Here is a 17747-nt window from a genome sequence, read left to right as displayed (position 1 = left end):
AACTTAATGTAATTTATTTAATTGCCTGATAATTAAAACCCTTGACTGACTAGATTTAGTTGACTCAATGAGCATTGTTTCTATTTACTACCCCCACTGTCACATTTAGCATCCACCTCATCCCTGTCCACCATTAGAGAGCCTTTTCCTCTGCAGCTTCTGCCTCTGGAACAGCATTTCTGCATCTCTCTACTGTACCAATTCTCCATTTGATTTCAAGCCTCATTGTATCTTTCCTCACTTGTCTGTGCCTCTTCACTTTTCTTCCCCTTTCATATTTATTATTGAACTCTGTAGAATACTTTGGGGACACAATTTGTATGGAGGATGCTACTGTACTTAGAGCATCAATTACAGAATTCAGATCCAAGCTTCCCCACTGGTGTGTGGAGCTGGGGTTCCTGTCTTTAACTGTACCCTATCTGAGAAGGCACTTTGCGGGCTGACTTGTTATCTCTTTCCTTGCAGCATGCCATTGATGCAGATAACGCAGGAGTCAGTCCCATAGGAAACTCTTCTAACAACAGCAGTCACTGGGATCTTGGAAGTGCCTTTTTCTTTGCTGGAACAGTCATCACAACCATAGGTATATTTATATTTTAAGGGAGATGGTGACATTGAGAAGTGGAGAGCAAAATAAGATTTATTAAATCTCAGAGAGACAGGCAAAGCAGCAGAACTGCACTCTTGGGTTTCAGGGTAACAGCCGTGTTAGTCTGTATTCGCAAAAAGAAAAGGAGTACTTGTGGCACCTTAGAGACTAACCAATTTATTTGAGTTATGCTCAAATAAATTGGTTAGTCTCTAAGGTGCCACAAGTACTCCTTTTCTTTTTGCACTCTTGGGGGCACTTTCACTGTATCATTGTGTAGTGTATCTGACACTGAGCTGTGGGGTGCATATCCGGAACTACTTATATAATGAGAATCCAAGAAAGCAAGACTGAACCAGAAATCAAGTACTGCAGAAATGTTCACAGTTCTGTAACCCTGTTACTACTAGTACAGGTGGCTGCCTACTTGGCCGTGGCTACGCAAGCCAACCCTGTCTCTGAAGGTCAAGCACAAGTGCCAGATGCTTCACGTGAAGCTGCAAGAAACTCTGCAGTGGTCACTAATGGAATAACTTTCCCATAAGGGTAATTTCTTTCTAACCACACTAGTCTATGGTCGGCGTATGCCCTGAAGCATGAGGGTTTATATCCCTCATTAATTTTTCAAATCCTAGCTATTTTAACCGGGGCTATACTCAGTGTCCATATAAATATCTAATCCTTCTTAAAATCCTACTAAGCTTTTGGCCTCAATGATACCTGGTGGCAATGAGTTCCACAAGTTAATTATGTATCATGGAAAAAATAACTTTCTTTTACCAGATTTTAAATTGTTGTCTTTAAATATCACTGAATGTCTTCTTATTCCTGAATTATGTGAAAGGCTAAATAGGAATGCCAAATTTACCTTTTCTATGCCACTAATATTTGTATTAATCTGTCAGGTTCCCTCTTACTTGTATCCTCCTAAATAGCCCCGATTTTTTCAATCTCTCTATTTATGAATGAAATCTTTACCCCCTAATGACTTTTGTCACCTCTCTCTGTATTACTTCTTCTGAGGACACTCAGTTGATGATCTTTGCCTTTACCAGTAGCTTATATTTCTGTGGAAAGTCAATAACTGAGGTGTTACTCATATGGATTCATTTTTATATGAAAAAATGTTTGGGAACTTCATAAATGGCATATTACATTTCATAGCCCTGATTTAGAAAAGCATTTAAACATATATTTAGGCTCTGTTGACTTCAGTAGGATTTAAGTACATGCTTAAAGTCAAGCATGTACTTAAGTGATCTTTCTAAACAGGGATACTTTCCTGAATCAGGCCCTGTTGATTGCATCAATTAGGGCCTTGGTTACGAAAATCAGCACTAGGATTTACCAGTTAGAATGTTGAATCTAATCTGATTTTTCCTTTATATTTTTAAATAATCCATTTGTAGGTGTGTGCTAATTTTCGGAGTAGTCAAGCAACAAACCACTATAATGAAAGGGTTTTAATGGAGATCCTAAAATAATCTTAACTGTAATGGTGCAGGTGTTACAGTTATAATTCTTGTTTCCTCTCTTTAATGGTAACCATGCTTCCCAAACAGAGACACAATGGACACTGAAGTCATAGAGCACTATATAGAGGCACATGGAGAATGGGGAGAAAGGGGATGTCTGTGCAAACTGCAGTGGCTGTAGGTGTTTCACTTGTTTGCACAGAGGCATTATCGCTCTTCCTCCCCTAGGGGAAATGCACTCACTCTCAGCCTTGGCTACACTTTTAGAAATGTCACAGCGTGTTCTCCTCCTCTGCACACCCAAGGCTCCTGGCACCTTCCACCTGCTAAGGGGACAAGACCTTCCCTATGCTTTCCTGGCAGTCCTCTCTAGAAAGTCCAATACTTCTGCCAGGACTAGCCTTCCACTGCCCCCTTGCACTCTATCTGTAGTAAGATTGTGGGAACCTTTGGGCAAGGGGCTCCCTGCATTTTACAGCAGTTGATAAGAGAGTTGCTCTCTGTAGAAAACAATATCCAGAAGGACTCCTACACTGAAAATAAAAACCTTATGTCTATGCAAGGATCTCAGAAATTTGGATGGAGTTCTGAGGTTTGGAACCAGAACTGAAGTCCAAACCAAACTTGCCCAAAGGTGTTCAGACTGAACAGAGAACAGGTAATGATGTGTTAATTAGTGTTCGTGCTCTGTTGAGGCAGCTCTGTGAGTTACCTTAACAATGGCCAACATGAAGACATATAGAAGTCTTTATTACCACGTTAACAATGCTATTTAAATGTAAATAATCTCCAGAGGGAATTCTTAAAGAGCTGCTTGTGAAAGTCCATTAAAATTCAAATAAAACTTAAGGTTTTTTATTATTAAATTGAAAAGAAGAGTGAATAGAATAATAGAATATCAGGGTTGGAAGGGATCTCAGGAGGTTATCTAGTCCAACCCCCTGCTCAAAGCAGGACTCCAATAAAAGGAGTCCTTGAAGCCTCATGTTAGCACAGCAGTAAGGACTGGAAATGGCAATTCGTATAATCTGTGATAAAGAGTCTATGTAATTCAGAGCTGAAAACTGGGAATGACAATATTCAGGTGAGTCATCCTCCCATCAGGAAGCAATTGATAGAGTTCAAATGCAGCAGCAGCATGGAAGAGATAGGCTAGGGCTCTAATCTAAAGGTTTCCTGTAGCGTATTGTGCAGCTGCCATGCTGAGTAAAAGTAGCCCAGTTACTCAAACAGCTTTAATTAGGAAGATGAGCCCAGAGATAAATAGTAGTAACTGAGGGTTACATGTGAATAACTAACGATGGTTTCCAGTGGGCACCACTAAAAAGGCTGGACTGACTTCTGTTCAACGGGCATAATGTGGTGGAGAGCATGTAAGGAACCTTCCTATTCTTGCTCAGAAACCATCTGCAGTCAGGGTGTGGTGTATAGGTACCTGCACAAGAGGCCATGTCTGAATTGTGAAGTTATGATGATAATTTTTCTCTCCAGGGTATGGGAACATCGCCCCAAGCACTGAAGGAGGCAAAATTTTCTGCATTTTGTATGCCATCTTTGGGATTCCACTCTTTGGCTTCTTGCTGGCTGGAATTGGAGATCAACTAGGAACCATCTTTGGGAAAAGTATCACAAGAGTGGAGAAAGTTTTCCGAGTAAGATCATGGTTAAAAGTCTTTGCTGGTGTGGCCTACCTTGTTTAATCTCAAATACTATTAATGTTACTCAGGATCTTAGAAAGTTTTGCATGTTGGGCACAAATATCTTTAATTGCATAGCTTGTTTGTGTGATCTACGTTTCCTGCATCGAAAATGAAGAAAAAGTGAGACAGATTCTGTGGGACCAGGTATACAGAGTAACTCTCAGTTGCATCAGTACTGAAAACAGAAAGATTTGGAAAGCCTGATTTCTGGGGTGAACTATATAGAACTCAGGGAGAGAGATAGCTGAAAGGTATCTATATAGAGAATAACAGACATATGGGGCCAGATCCACAGTTGGTGTAAATTAGCATAGCTCCACTGACTGTGATGGAGCCAGCTGAGGATCTGGTCCATAGTTCTCCCCTTCTCTATGGCTTTTATCACATTTGGATACTACTTACACATTTAATACCAATTCCTAATTATACAAAATGTTCTGAAGTTGAATGGCCCTAGTGCAATGACCCCCAACTTACTGTCCCTGGTGTGATCCATTCTGTTGAATTATATCCCCCATGGAAGTACATCAGACACTTCCCCTGGGAGTGGTATCACAGCACTGGCTAATGCTGCTTTGCTAACATAGTGGTTTCACTTCAAGGATTCCCCTTTTAGATGCAGGACTTCCAGGAATGATGTGACCATATTGTAGTTCCCTGGTATGTGGCATAACTGGAGGTAAGTCCTGTCTGGGGGATGTGGTAGGTGAGGGGTTGTCCAGGCTGACTATTTTAATAAGCCTCCATCTCTAAAACATTCCCACAGATACAAGGCAAAATACTTGTAGCCGATTTTGGAACTAAAGTAATTGAGCATTAGACTGGAGTATAAGTAATTTCTCTGATTAAACTACCTGTGAAATGTCCCAGTCCACACCTTAGTAATATCTTTTGGCCTCCATTTTCAAAAATGACTAGTGATTTTGGATGACTCAATTTTTACATGCCTGACTAGAGACAGCTAGAAAAGGCCTGATTTTCAGAAACGGCTAGGCATCCACTTCCTGAAAATCTGATCCCTCGTAGATGTCTCAAGTTGGGAACCCAAAAATCAAGGGACCCAAAATTGCTAGTCACTTTAGAAAATGTAGGCCCCTTTGGTCATATTTTCTGTTGCATCCAATTTACTTCAAATCACTCCTGGGAGCATTCCAGTGTGGTTCTTCCAGGGAGAAAGCTTACCAGTGGGTAAGTTATCGATTTGGGAATCCTGAAACCTTGGCTTTATTCCCAGATCTGCCATAGACTTGCAGGGTGACCTTGGATAGACTCCTTAAACTCTCAGCTTCTCTCTCTGTAAATATGATGATAATTATATGTACCTATCTTTTAGAATTACTTCAAGATCTAAAGCTGAATGGAATTGCCACTACTGCCTTTGGAGTATTATTCTCCCACCCCACCATAGTACCTTTTCCTTTTCTTGGCTGGATGCCTTTGCTCCTTGTTTCTCTCTCTCTCCAAACCATTCCCCCTGTCTTGGTATTTGCACCTTTCCAAAATCTTGTATTGCAGAGCTGCACAGATTTAATCCTTTTACTTTTTCCTCAAATTCATCATTTCAACTGATTAAACATTTTTGTTGCTTTTGTTCTGAAGTTCTTCAGATTTGTCCCTGTGTGGCACTGAGGTGGGACAGCTGAGTACAGTATTCTAAGTGGAGTTCTAGGGTTCCCAAACATCCCAATAACATCTCAACAGACTAATCTGAGGAGTCACCTGACATCAAAACTGACATTTCATGTTTCCAGGCATTTTGAAGCTGTAGCCAAAAGGGTGGGCAGAATAGAGATGAGGGACAATTTAGCTCAACCTAGAAACGCTAAAGATATTTTTTACTTCCTTAATGGCAAAGTAAATGCTTAACTAACTTAGGGCTTGTATTCCTCCCAGTACACCCCTTGAGTAAATGGGCTGTGCACTGCAGAGCTCTGTTGGTGATGTGATCCTCTGAGCACTGTAGCTGTTACTGCAGTCTAGGGCTACAGTAGCCCTCTGCTCCTTCTGTTCACCATCCCCTGCAAAGAGAAAGGATGGTGGAGCTGTTTATTCATGGATGTATTGACTCTGCCCCTCAGTGCTCCCTCAGCATCCCCCAGGCATCAGTGTGCTAGGATCCCCCACTACAATTATGCTCCAATGCGTGTGAGTGTGCATGGTTTCCCTGAATCCTGCTTCCACGCCCTGTGCAGTGGAACTGCACTGGTTCACCTGGATGTGGGTTGTTTCGTGGCTGTGTAGAGAGCTGGGGAGGGTGACAGGATTTACCTGCACTGCAGAGTTCTTATCATCCAATTCCTTCTCTTAACAATCCTGTTGCTCATTGCAACAGCATTACCATGAACAGCTGTCCCACACCATGCGGTAGGCAGCTCACCTCTGACATCCCAGAGCATATCTGGAAAGGCAAAAGGATGCTTTCTTCCTGAGGAGTCACACTAGCACAGTTGGTTGTCTGACAAGATCTGGGCATCCTCACAAAATCTCATTTAGATCTCGGCATAGATTAGAACCTGAGAACACCACATTTCCCTTGCACACTAAACAGCCCATGTGCGTTGCACTCAGAGTCATTTCAAGAACAGTTCACACTCGGGGCGGAGGGAAGAAGAGAGCTGCTCTTATGGAATGTGCGCTACGCCTGCGTTATTGACAGTGCGTTTCGGATGCGTGCCACTGTTCAGCTGGTACTCCAAAAGCAATTCTGGCACTACGTCTGAACGTATAAATAGCCACCAAAACAGCCATTAATTTGCTTGCAACGTATACATTTGTTGATTCCTATTTAAGAGCCTTAATTATCCTTTAACAGCACATTCAGTTCGGGTTTGACAGGGAAGTCACTGAGGGTTAAATAAATACTAAGGGCTAAATTTTCCTCTACTGTGTGGGTGCACTAGTGAGCAGGGGGCCATAGGGAGCCTCTTCTCCCCTGTACAGGCAGAAGGGCAGGATTTCTCCTTAGTGCTGGAGAGCACTAGGTGGTAGAACCTGGCTGCTGGGCCATTCGCTGCAGCCTCAGGAGGTGTGGTCTGCTGGAAAAGGGCTGTGTTCACACCTACCACTCAGCTGGTGTGTATGCTGTGGTCACTAGCATTCTTACGCAGGGTCACCTGCTGCTGGTTCAAACCAGTATAAAAATGCACCCTGTGTAATCACCCCAGAGGCCTATCTGAGGGAATCATGGATAAATACGATTTCTAGTAATGAAGGTAATAATAATCACTTTGATCTGACAGTGCTTTCTAGGCACTTCAGAAACTAACTTTACGTCAAGGTGGCATAAAGCCATAAGCTTAATAACAACACTTCTACATTCGTAAAGCATTCTGTGCACAGCCCAAGGTTGCTTCTGTGATAAACATCAGTGATTTAAGAATCCTTAGCATTAAAAGCAAACCATTTTCTTTTAGTCTGTTCCTATACACACATAGAGACTGTGAGCTACTAAAAGTAGAAGGAAATGTATTTCACAGTCCCTCTGCTACCGAATGTACCCCCCACCATTATCATAAAGTTAATTTAGGGCAAACTAGACAGCTGTCTAATTCAGATCGTTAAAGACAGTTTAGAATCCAAGTTGAAAGAAGATCCAATGAGTATATTGGAGTAAACTTACTCTCAGTCTTAAAGTTCAGTAAAAGACCATTAACATCTATGAGCTGTGTTATGCCTCTAAGATAGTGGTTTCTCAATCTTTTTTAATTTGCGGACCCCTAAAATTTTTGAATAGAGATGTGGACCCCTTTGGAAATCTATTGTCTGTGTAGTTGAATTCTGTTCAGTCAGTGTTCAGTCTAAGTCTTTCATGGATCCTTTAGACACAGTCTCCAGACTCCCAGGCATCCACAGAATCGCAAACCACAGGTAGAGAACCACTGCTCTAAAGCATAGCACAGCGTTGGGAATGGTGCAGAGGTCCACTGCCCCAGTTTGAACTCTGGGATGTATTATGTGTAGGCAAGCTGTCCCTGGTTGAAATGGAGGGACTTAACAGATCTAATACATCTGTTATCTGTCCTTCAGGGTTTCAACTTTGATATGCCCTTTTGATCTTCCCTTATGAAGTCTGACATAGATACATGAGGTCTGGCCTTAAAGTTCTTTGAAAGTAGCATTCACTATTATTCTCTAAACAATAGTAGGTTTAACACAGGGTTGCTCAAACATCTTGTCTGCACTTCCATTGAACTTTGGAATAACCCCGTGAAAAGTAGCTCCTAGTAGACAAATAAGAAAAAATCATACTAAAAAGCTGATTAACTCCTTTCTTCTACTGTTTTCTAAACAGATAGCATTTATTTCACGTTCTGTGAACTTCTTTCTTCTGTGTCTTCCTGGATACATCAGATCTGTTCTCCTTGCTCCACTCTCCCTACCCCCACTGCCTCATCTGCCCTGTCAGTAGAGATCTGTGGCCACTTTGAACTCATTTCCTATAGTATATCTCTTTTGTACTCTCGAGAGTAGAAAATGAGGTAAAAGTGATTGCTGGAACAGACACTAGTACAGGAAGGCAGCTACTGCAGGGTGAAGCAGTTTAAAATCACTTATTTCCCCCCTTTTAGTACCTTCCTTCTTTCCTCCACATTTGCCGTTTTACCTGTCGACTTGCTCCTTTTCATTCTCTCATTTGTTTCCTTCTCTTCCTGTTCTCTCTGTAACTCCCACTTGAAACTTGTAATATTATTTGAGAATCATATCCCAGTGGAATTCTTAAGCAAAGATTCATTTCAAATGAGACCTGCAACTTCCTCAGCACTATTGAGTATTGTAGCCAGGCTTGGGGGAAGTGGTGGTTACCTTTGAAGTATCCTGGTTGTCTCTTCTCTAGTAGTGTAATGTCAGGATCCAGAGACCCTGCTTGTTTCCCATCTAGCAGGAATTACTCACTGCTTAGACCTCTGTCAGATCCAAACTTGCATCCATTTTTTTTCTCTTTGAGGAGCTGAACCACACACATACACAGATGGGAATATTCTCAAACACAGAAGTCAAATCCAGGTCAGAATTTAGCCCTGACAATGGTGTTACTGTGGATTTACACCGATGAGATCAGAAAGTGACCCATAGTTAATTAAATATAAAGTGGGGAAATCTCACTTTTAATCTATACTGAAACATTCACTAGGAATCACCTAAATGCATCCTGGAATGTCTGAAGCTGGATGCCCTTTCCTCCAGTTTATTTTTCAAAGTAGTAGAAGCTGTACCCTATGCTTGACACTCCCAGTCCAGGATGGACTGAATTAGTGTTTAAATAAGTGAGAAGCTTAACATGTCTACTTCCCAAGTAGATCCTGAAATATAGAATAAATCAACATTTACCTGTGTCTGTATGAAGTTCTATTACATGTATGTTTTGGGCCAGTATCAATGTATATTAAACCACATACTCAAAAATCCTCAAAGGATCAAATACTTTTGCAATCTTGTTTTGAGAACAGTGTTACTCACTGAACTTTCCTGTGAGTAAAAGTCACATCATCTATGTGAATTCAAGAACTGCAACAGCAGGGTGAATCAGAACAATGATCCATCTCTCTAATCCAGTATCCTGTCCCTGATGTTGGCTGATGGGCAGATGTGTCTAGGAAGGTATAAAGCCCAGCATAATGCACTGAATGTGCAATATTATTCCATGAGTGTATAAGATTAATCAATTGAGACTTCGGTCTCCTAAATTGTTAGTCTGGTACTTTCCACCAACATTTATTTCAGCAAAAGAAAATCATTGACAAAAGTTGGATCAGCCACTGTTGAAAAGAACCAGTTAAATCATAGCATTTAATCTCAACATTTTCATTTCTGAAAACTAGTCATATTAGCAGGATCAGAAAGAGATACCATCTATTTAATCCAGCAAAGTAGCGAGTGCTGTGATAGTTTTAATTTGAATTCCTTCCCACTGGTGAGAGTGACATTTCTTTTCCTGATTAACTTGTTAAGTCAATTGTAGAAACCTTTGAGGTAGACATGATGTAAACCATAGTCTCTGGGAAGAAAATACTTCTGGCAGACACAAGGTTACCTTGCTATTAAAAACCAAAAAGATGATGTAACCCTTGGAGAGAATCATTACATAAAGCCTTGAGGTAAACTGACATGAAACACTTTTAATTTTGATTCTATGATTCTGTCTGGATCCATAGCAGCAATTGGGGATTTGCTTCTTTGAGGTTATTTCTTTTTTTGCTTCCCATATAGCAGAGTATCTTGCTTAGAAAGAGTAAACTGTGAGGAGAGAGCTTGTATGGACAGAAGGTAGTTTGTTAGTGATCAGATTTATAAGACCACACTAGCACCAAGTGCAAGTGGTTTTGAACACAGTTTCACCAGACTGTCTGGTCATGCGTTAACTGTCTACCAGTTTAAAGATCTGGCCTAGAACATCTACAGTACAATTCCATGAGCAAGGTCAGATGCATTAAACAGAAATAGGCCTAAGAAAGTTATGTGAAATTCATTCAAACTAAAGATGGTCCTGAACCCAACCTCAAATCTGAACACCCCTGAACCCTGGGGTGATTGAAAACCAAACCTAGATACAGATCCAAGTTTTGCAAATGGTCCCTTGTCTTGAAAATTGGCTAAATCAAAACCCTGGATCCAAACATTCCCCAAAAATCTAAGAATTCAAAATCCAAATGGGATCGAAAATTCAGAGGTTCAGATCTGAGGTTCAAAGTCTGGGCCATCTCAGATTTTTATATATGATTGCCATGATGCATGACAAACTTCCTCTATTTAAACCTTTCTTATTCCTTCCCCAGGCATGGATGCAGAGGGGCTCCTCTGAATTATTAGCACTAGTTAGTCTAGTTCAGTAATAGACAAATTGTGTGAAATTTCTAAAAGTAGTATTTAGTGACTGGGCTGGATTGGTTACTGACTCTATCAGTTAATACACCCATCCCATACTCATCACCTTAGTGGCTGAGCTTCTGATAGCCAAAGCCAGGCAGTTTTCCAGATAAATCCAGCAGGACTGAAGTAAAGTTCCAGTAGTTTCTTGAAAGGTAAATTTCATTGCAGAAGCAGAATATGACACATCACCTTTTGTCCCCTGAAATGTTCTGCATTTCCATGAAGAAGGCTCTGTGACTTTTTGATTTTACAGTTCCCACTGGATGACTTCATTTCTTGAAAGTAGTTACCTTATTCTAACTCCTTGGCTGGCATGTGCACAGGGCAAAAGTTTATTCTTTGATCTACACTATAGATCTTATTTTGCCCTTGATCCCAAGACAAAACTTCCACTGACTCCAACTCAGGTTTAACAGAAAGTGTAGATCAGAGAGATCTGTATTGAAGATAGGAGATCTGCAGTGAGGTGGTAAAAGAGCTGTTCCTTCATATGGTTTGTAGTTGGACAGACACTCAAATACCAACAAAAATGGTCCATTGCTAATATGTTAACCTGCATCATTCTGCAAAGGTGAGACCTAATAATGCAGTTTGTCACATAAAATAATAATAATAATACCTAGCTTTTATCTAGTGCTTTTAGCAGTAGATCTCAAAGTGTTTTACCAGTGAAATCAGGACCATTGTCCTCATTGTACAGATAGAGAAACTGAGGCACAGAGAGGAAGTGACTTGCCCAAGGTCACCCAGCAGGCTAGTGGACAATCCAGGAACAGAGCTTGGGTGTCCTAAGTCCCAGTTTAATGCTCAGCCCATTAGGCAACATTGATTCTCAGAAAGAAACAGCTTGAGCTCTATCAACCTTTAAAACAGTTCCCAATCTATTTACTGGGACATATTCTGATCTCAGTTATGCTGTTGTAAATCTGGAATAACACTTTTGGAAATCAGCCACCAATTTAGGTGCTTCAGGATGGATTTAGGGGTAAAATTTTCAAAAAGTGCCTAAGTGAGTTAGGAGGCTAAATCCCATAACTTTTCAGTGGGACAGAGGGTAGCATTTTCAAAAGTGCCCATGGGCCAGATTTTTAAAGGTATTTAGGTGCCTAAAAATGCAGATAGAAAATCCCCAGAAATCTATCTGTATCTTTAGACACCAAAATAAGTTTTAAAAATCTGGCTGTAGGAGCCTAACTTTCGACATTCATTTTTGAAAATCAAAGCCAAAGTGACTTGCTCAAGGATACACTGTCAATCAGTGGAAAACACAAGAATAGATCCCAGAAGTCCTAACTCTAAGTCCCCTACCTTGGAGGTGGTGAGCTTGGTGGTAGTTGAAAGGTCAGTCCAATAGCTGGTAGAAAGAGAACAGTGGCACTCAGATGGGGGAGAATGTCTGTTCTGCAGAGCTCTTGTCAGCATCAAGCAGAGAGAAGCACCACAGTTATACTCTGCCTTATACTCTAGGCAACATGCTCTTCTAAATGCAACACGCAGACACTGTTTAATCATTCAAAACTCTTCTGCCTTCTCCTCAGTTTTCTAAAACAGCCCTGATTGTCAGAAATAATTAGCTGACTACCCTCAACCCTTTTCAAAAATCTCTCACCTGTTATGCACCCCCACCTTTTCCCCAAACCTGTTATCAACTCCACGTACATTCTGCTTCAGTTCATCAATAATTTATCCATTATATAGGAAATAATTAATCACCATGGACTTTATACATCCTTCACTCTTCTTTATCTCATCCCACACCTGGCTCCCTGGTGCGCCCTTACTAACAAAACTTTCACAACAATCTCATTACAGCTTTTCTAATTGCTTTTCTGGTGGCAAGCTCACTACAAAGCCATGGTCACCTGGACACATTAAAGAAGTTTCAATGTTACCCTTTGTCCAGCTATGGCAGGAGTGGGACAGCTGGCTTTTCTAATGGAGAATCCAGAGTAGATGGCAGGCAGGGACATTCGGTTGATGCTCTCTGGCTGAAATACCTTCCAGGCTGTGTCAGGTGCTATGTTCCATGTTGGTGTTTTAATGATGGTGGTGGAAGGATAGATACAGGTTTTATTCCTGCTTTTGAACATTACGTCCTTTGTTGCTCCTTGTGAAATGGTGGTTAGGGCAGGACACTGGCAACCTGGATTCCTGTGAGCCAATTAATCCGCTTGTGTAAGATGGTGCAACTTCACTGCATTCAGTGATATTGCATCCACTTACACTAGGGCTGAATGTGGCTCCTGGATTCTATTTCTGGTTCTGCCACTGACTCATGACATGCCCTTGGACAAGTCACTTAACCTTTTTGCCTCACTTTCCTCCATTTGTGAAGTGGGGATAATAAAATGCACCTTATCTACCTAGTTATCAAGAAAATTAATTAATAGTTGTAAAGTCATGTTGATATGTTTGGATCCCAAACCCAGTGACTCCTGGGTGCTGATTCTGGAATTTAATCTTCACAAATTTACTATTGAATGAGGTAGATGGGGTTTAAAGCTTATTTGTTTTTGGAGAAATTAACTTTAGCATGATGTGTCCTTCACAGCTTTGTCTTTAGCCAAGCACATCAGTTGCTTACTTGAAGCTAGTGAGTTTATTGTCTACTGCTTGATGCAGCTGTCTGTGGTCCACACTATTAGAAAGTTTTCCTCTTCCAGTTAATCTTTGGCATCATTATTTAATCCAATAGGTCAGTGAACAGTTGTAAATTGAAATGTATATCAAGGATTAATATTAATACCAATGGTTAAACACAGATCATACCAGCTCCTAAAGATTCTTTGACACTGCTGTCTTTATCAACAATATCTGGTGAGCCACTGGGGCACCAGAAAGGCAGCAGTAACCTGTGGCAACGTCAAAGACAGCCCTTGAAGAGAATCCATCTCTATCTCTACGGAGAGCCCAGGAGGTGGTGAGCTTGGTGGTAGTGGAAAGGTCAGTCCAATAGCTGGTAGAAAGAGAACACAGTGGGACTCAGAAGGGAGAGAATGTCTGTTCTGCAGAGCTCTTGTCAGCATCAAGCAGAGAGAAGCACCACAGTTATTGTTTCACTTTTGGAAGCACATCATTCCTTTCCTGTACTGGGAAAAAAGTGTAAAAAGAAAAGGAAAATTCTTGTTGCACAAGACATCATAGTTTCCCACCTGTGCTAGAGGGAATTCTGAGTCTAATCTCCCTTTGTCTTATACCTCTCTATGCCATGTGGAAGAGAGGTTGATCACCACTGCCTTCCATCTTTGCTGGTCTCCGTTGCAGTCTGAACTTCTTCCCATGTCATTTTGGTAGCTTTCAATTCTGCTTCTATTAAATGTTTCCATGTTATCCTGGGTCTACCTTGTCGCCTCTTGCCCTGGGGATTCTAGTTCAACAACTTTCTTGTTATGCTATTTGGGTCTTTCCTCCATGTATGTCCGAGCCATCTCCATTTTAATTTCCTGTCCTGTCGGTTTCTGTTTGTCTTCCTCCAGAATTCTTCATTCAGGATTTTTTTCAGGCTATATGATACTCAGGATTTGTCAAAGGTAGCTATTTATGGATACTTGGAAATTTATTAAGACCTTATTAGCTAAACTCCAAGTTTCAACACTATATAGTGACTTTACAATGGTGTTAAATATTAGAGCCAGATCAATAACCGACCCTCAGTATTCACTGAATTCTACTTGCCTACCTAATGCTCTATGGTATTCCTATACCACCTATCCCCATAAAATATAAGCATTGAACAAGGTGATTGGGAACTGCAAAGCATTATCTAGCATGGATATCAGAGTGAATTATGTTCTTTGCTTCTCCAGCCTGTAGGACGCCCTTCTCATCTTTATTTTGTTGAATTTTTTCTTCAGAACATAAAATTACTAAAGGTGCATATCTCCAATAACTCTCCTCACCAGAGTCACATTGTCATCATTTAACTTCTATGCCTCTGGTATTTTATGACTCTTAAAAATAGAATCCCCGCAAATATGAATGAGGAATCCATGATTAATACAAAAGGTTTTCGTTTATCACAGGTCCTATTCTCCCCTGGATTACAGTAAACTATAATAAATATTTTTCTCATTTGGGAAGCTGTCCGCATTGCATTGCCTCCTGCTTGTGAATATACTGTAGCAGTCCAAGCCTAAAAATCCCTTGTAATAAATATTCCCCATACTCCTGTTACCCTTAGGTCTTTCCCTAATTTATTTTAGCTTTTCATAGAATGCCTGACACTGTAATATCTAAGTACCTTTTGGATGTGTACTCAGAAATAAATAAATAATTAGCAACGAGTTTACCAAGCGCCGGTTGGTTACAAAGACGCCAGCTAAATCAAGGATCCCATAGACAGGAATTTGGATTCAAGTGTAGAATAAGTTTCTCTGCATTTAACAGGTTCTAGGAAGGAATGTTTTACAAACAGGTGTAGCTGATCTTACCCCTTCCCCTCTCCTGCCCCCCAGTGCAATGCTCTAAAATGAGGTTTGAAGGCCAGAGAAGCAATAGCGGCTAGGGAATGAAATTCTCAGGCAGTGGGTTTCTTCCGCTGACACTTTTATCGGCTCAGGCACATCAAGCTTTAGCCGTAGGTATATGACTCTGTCCTCTTCTCACCTGGTATTCCCACTACATGCCTCTTTTCATGAATGTAGATCCCTGCCTAAATGCTGAGGCCCAGTGCTGTTCACCTCCAGTTTCAACCCAGAGTGATACATGGCATGATTCAAATCCTAGAGTGTACAAGACTGGAGTGCTCAGCAACCTACGCGACACCCTGGATTTGCCATGCACAAATGAATAGGAATCAGCAGTGGTGATAAATCACAGGTCCAGACAGAGCCTGAACATGAAGCTCCCATTAAAAAAGGGAACGAAATGGTCACTGACTCCAGAGGAAGAAGGACAAGAAGAAGATGTGGACAAACTGGAGAAAGTCCAGAAAGGAGCAACAAAAATGATTAAAGATCTAGAAAACATGACCTATGAGGGAAGATTGAAAAAATTGGGTTTGTTTAGTCTGGAGAAGAGAAGACTGAGAGGGGACATGATAACTGTTTTCAAGTACATAAAAGGTTGTTACAAGGAGGAGGGAGAAAAATTGTTCTTCTTAACCTCTGAGGATAGAACAAGAAGCAATGGGCTTAAATCGCAGCACGGGCGGTTTAGGTTGGACATTAGGAAAAGCTTCCTAACTGTCAGAGTGGTTAAGCACTGGAATAAATTGCTTAGGGAGGTTGTGGAATCTCCGTCATTGGAGATTTTTAAGAGCAGGTTGGACAAACACCTGTCAGGGATGTCCTAGATAATACTTAGTCCTGCCTTGAGTACAGGGGACTCGACTAGATGACCTCTCAAAGTCCCTTCCAGTTCTATGATTCTACGATTATCAGCCTCAGGGGATCTGGGGTGAAGAGGCTGCTGCCTGGTACCATGTCTCAGGTTTGGCAAATGAATACAGAGGCCTGAAATCATTGAGACCCCTTGTTCTGGGGGTAAGTAATTGTTCAGACTAACACATGGGCCTTTACCTGCATGACTCCCTGATAAATGTAACTGTTAATCACAAAGCTTTAAATCTCAGCAGACTGCACTGAAAAGGAGCTCAAAGCAATTATCCCTGCTGTGGAAGTAGGAGACAAACAGGATTTGGAAGCATGATTAACAGTTTACAGAACTGCTGGGGTTTCTTTGCTATTCTTTGTGAAGTTTGAAAAAGGAGGTGCTGGAATGGAAACTCCAGGGTAGTGGGAAAGAACTCACATGAACTTTCCAAATGGTCATCAGAGACTGAAAGTTTAACTGTCTCCAGAGCCATACCAATGATCATTCTTCCTTTTTTATTGCCCTCCGTTTGGTCATATTACCGTGGCAACGTGTTTGAATTTCAAACAGTATGGTGCTGAAATGCCATAGCTATGTTCCACGATGTATATCCAGATCACTGTTACATTTGAAAACATCATTTATATCCTGGGGAAAATCTTGTTCTGTGTCAAGATAATTTAGGCTGTCAGGTTGGGGCACATGATCAGAAACCACCCACGAAGGAGGTAAAACAAGAGAGGATGCAAATGTAACAGAAAAAGAAAAGTGATCAGTGAAAATACAATAACCTGCTGCCCCCTAAATTAAGGCACAGAACCATCCTACTAGCGAGGTATCACACTGCAAAAACACCCACCACAACCCCTGATTGGCAGCCTTCGCAGCAGTGCCATAAACTGAAGTTGCACTCGAGAGATGATTCTCTAAAGTTAGGTAGAAGTATTTTGGCATGACTATAGATGGGAAACACGATGTGATGCTGCCTGTGGTGTGTCTGTTCTGTGGATAGGAACTTCAGTCTCCATGGTTGTCAACTCAAAATCTTTAACCAATGCTAAATAATTTCTGTATACACTCTCCACATACTCCACCCACACACCAAATAAAAACCACTTTAAGAGTGGAGCCTGTAACATGAGTAGGACCTTGGAGAGCAGTCATTTGACATCTTATCAATAACAACTAGTGTTTTGCACAAACCAAACCATAAATCTGAGAATCAAGAACTTTGAAAAGTTTGGAACTGGATTCAGATTTGAACGTTGTGGTGTGGATCCATCTCTAGTACATCCATAGTAAGAATGCAACAATGGAATTTTTTTAGTATTGAAAAGTAGGAGAAATCCACAGCAAATACAGATATAAATGCCAAAGATTTCAGCATCAAATTCCCAGAGGATACTGGAGAATGTTGGACACTGATTCCAATGTAACCAGCTAAAGAATCAAAGAGTGCAGGTCAAAGAAAAGTGAAGAGGAAAATATACAGCAGCCCCACCAGTTTCTGCACAAACACAATCTATATCAAGAAGTCTAGACTAGAGCACAACTTCTTTTTGAGGTCCAAAGATTGCTGTTTAACCTTTGGAAATCTAGTCCAACCAAGTCTCAGCTGTCCTGTCAGAGCTTAGGTCTGCTGCTGTTTTCACTGCTTTGTTGGCTGTCACTAGGGAATTGTGCAGCAAAACAAAAGCTCCTGAAAATACAATCTGAAGAAACCTGAATGACTTGTTTCAGCTGGTAGTAAAAGCCCTATTACAGCTAACAAAAAAGAGGTAGAACTTTTCCAGCCCTTAC

General features: G+C 41.0%; 1 protein-coding gene across 2 annotated transcripts in view; it reads left to right on the top strand.

Moving 5' to 3' along the window:
* Nucleotides 1-17747, top strand: part of KCNK10 (potassium two pore domain channel subfamily K member 10) — a 93884-nt gene that overhangs the window by 56287 nt on the left and 19850 nt on the right. For both annotated transcript variants that reach the window (XM_073349364.1, XM_073349365.1), the window contains exons 3-4: nucleotides 469-586; nucleotides 3559-3719. In XM_073349364.1, the coding sequence (XP_073205465.1) occupies nucleotides 469-586; nucleotides 3559-3719 (279 nt within the window). The remainder of the gene's footprint in view (nucleotides 1-468; nucleotides 587-3558; nucleotides 3720-17747) is intronic.

Source organism: Lepidochelys kempii, chromosome 6 (genome assembly GCF_965140265.1).
Source record: "Lepidochelys kempii isolate rLepKem1 chromosome 6, rLepKem1.hap2, whole genome shotgun sequence".
Lineage (NCBI taxonomy): Eukaryota > Metazoa > Chordata > Testudines > Cheloniidae > Lepidochelys > Lepidochelys kempii.
Note: the sequence above shows the minus strand (reverse complement) of the source record. Positions and strands in the feature narration are given on the sequence as shown.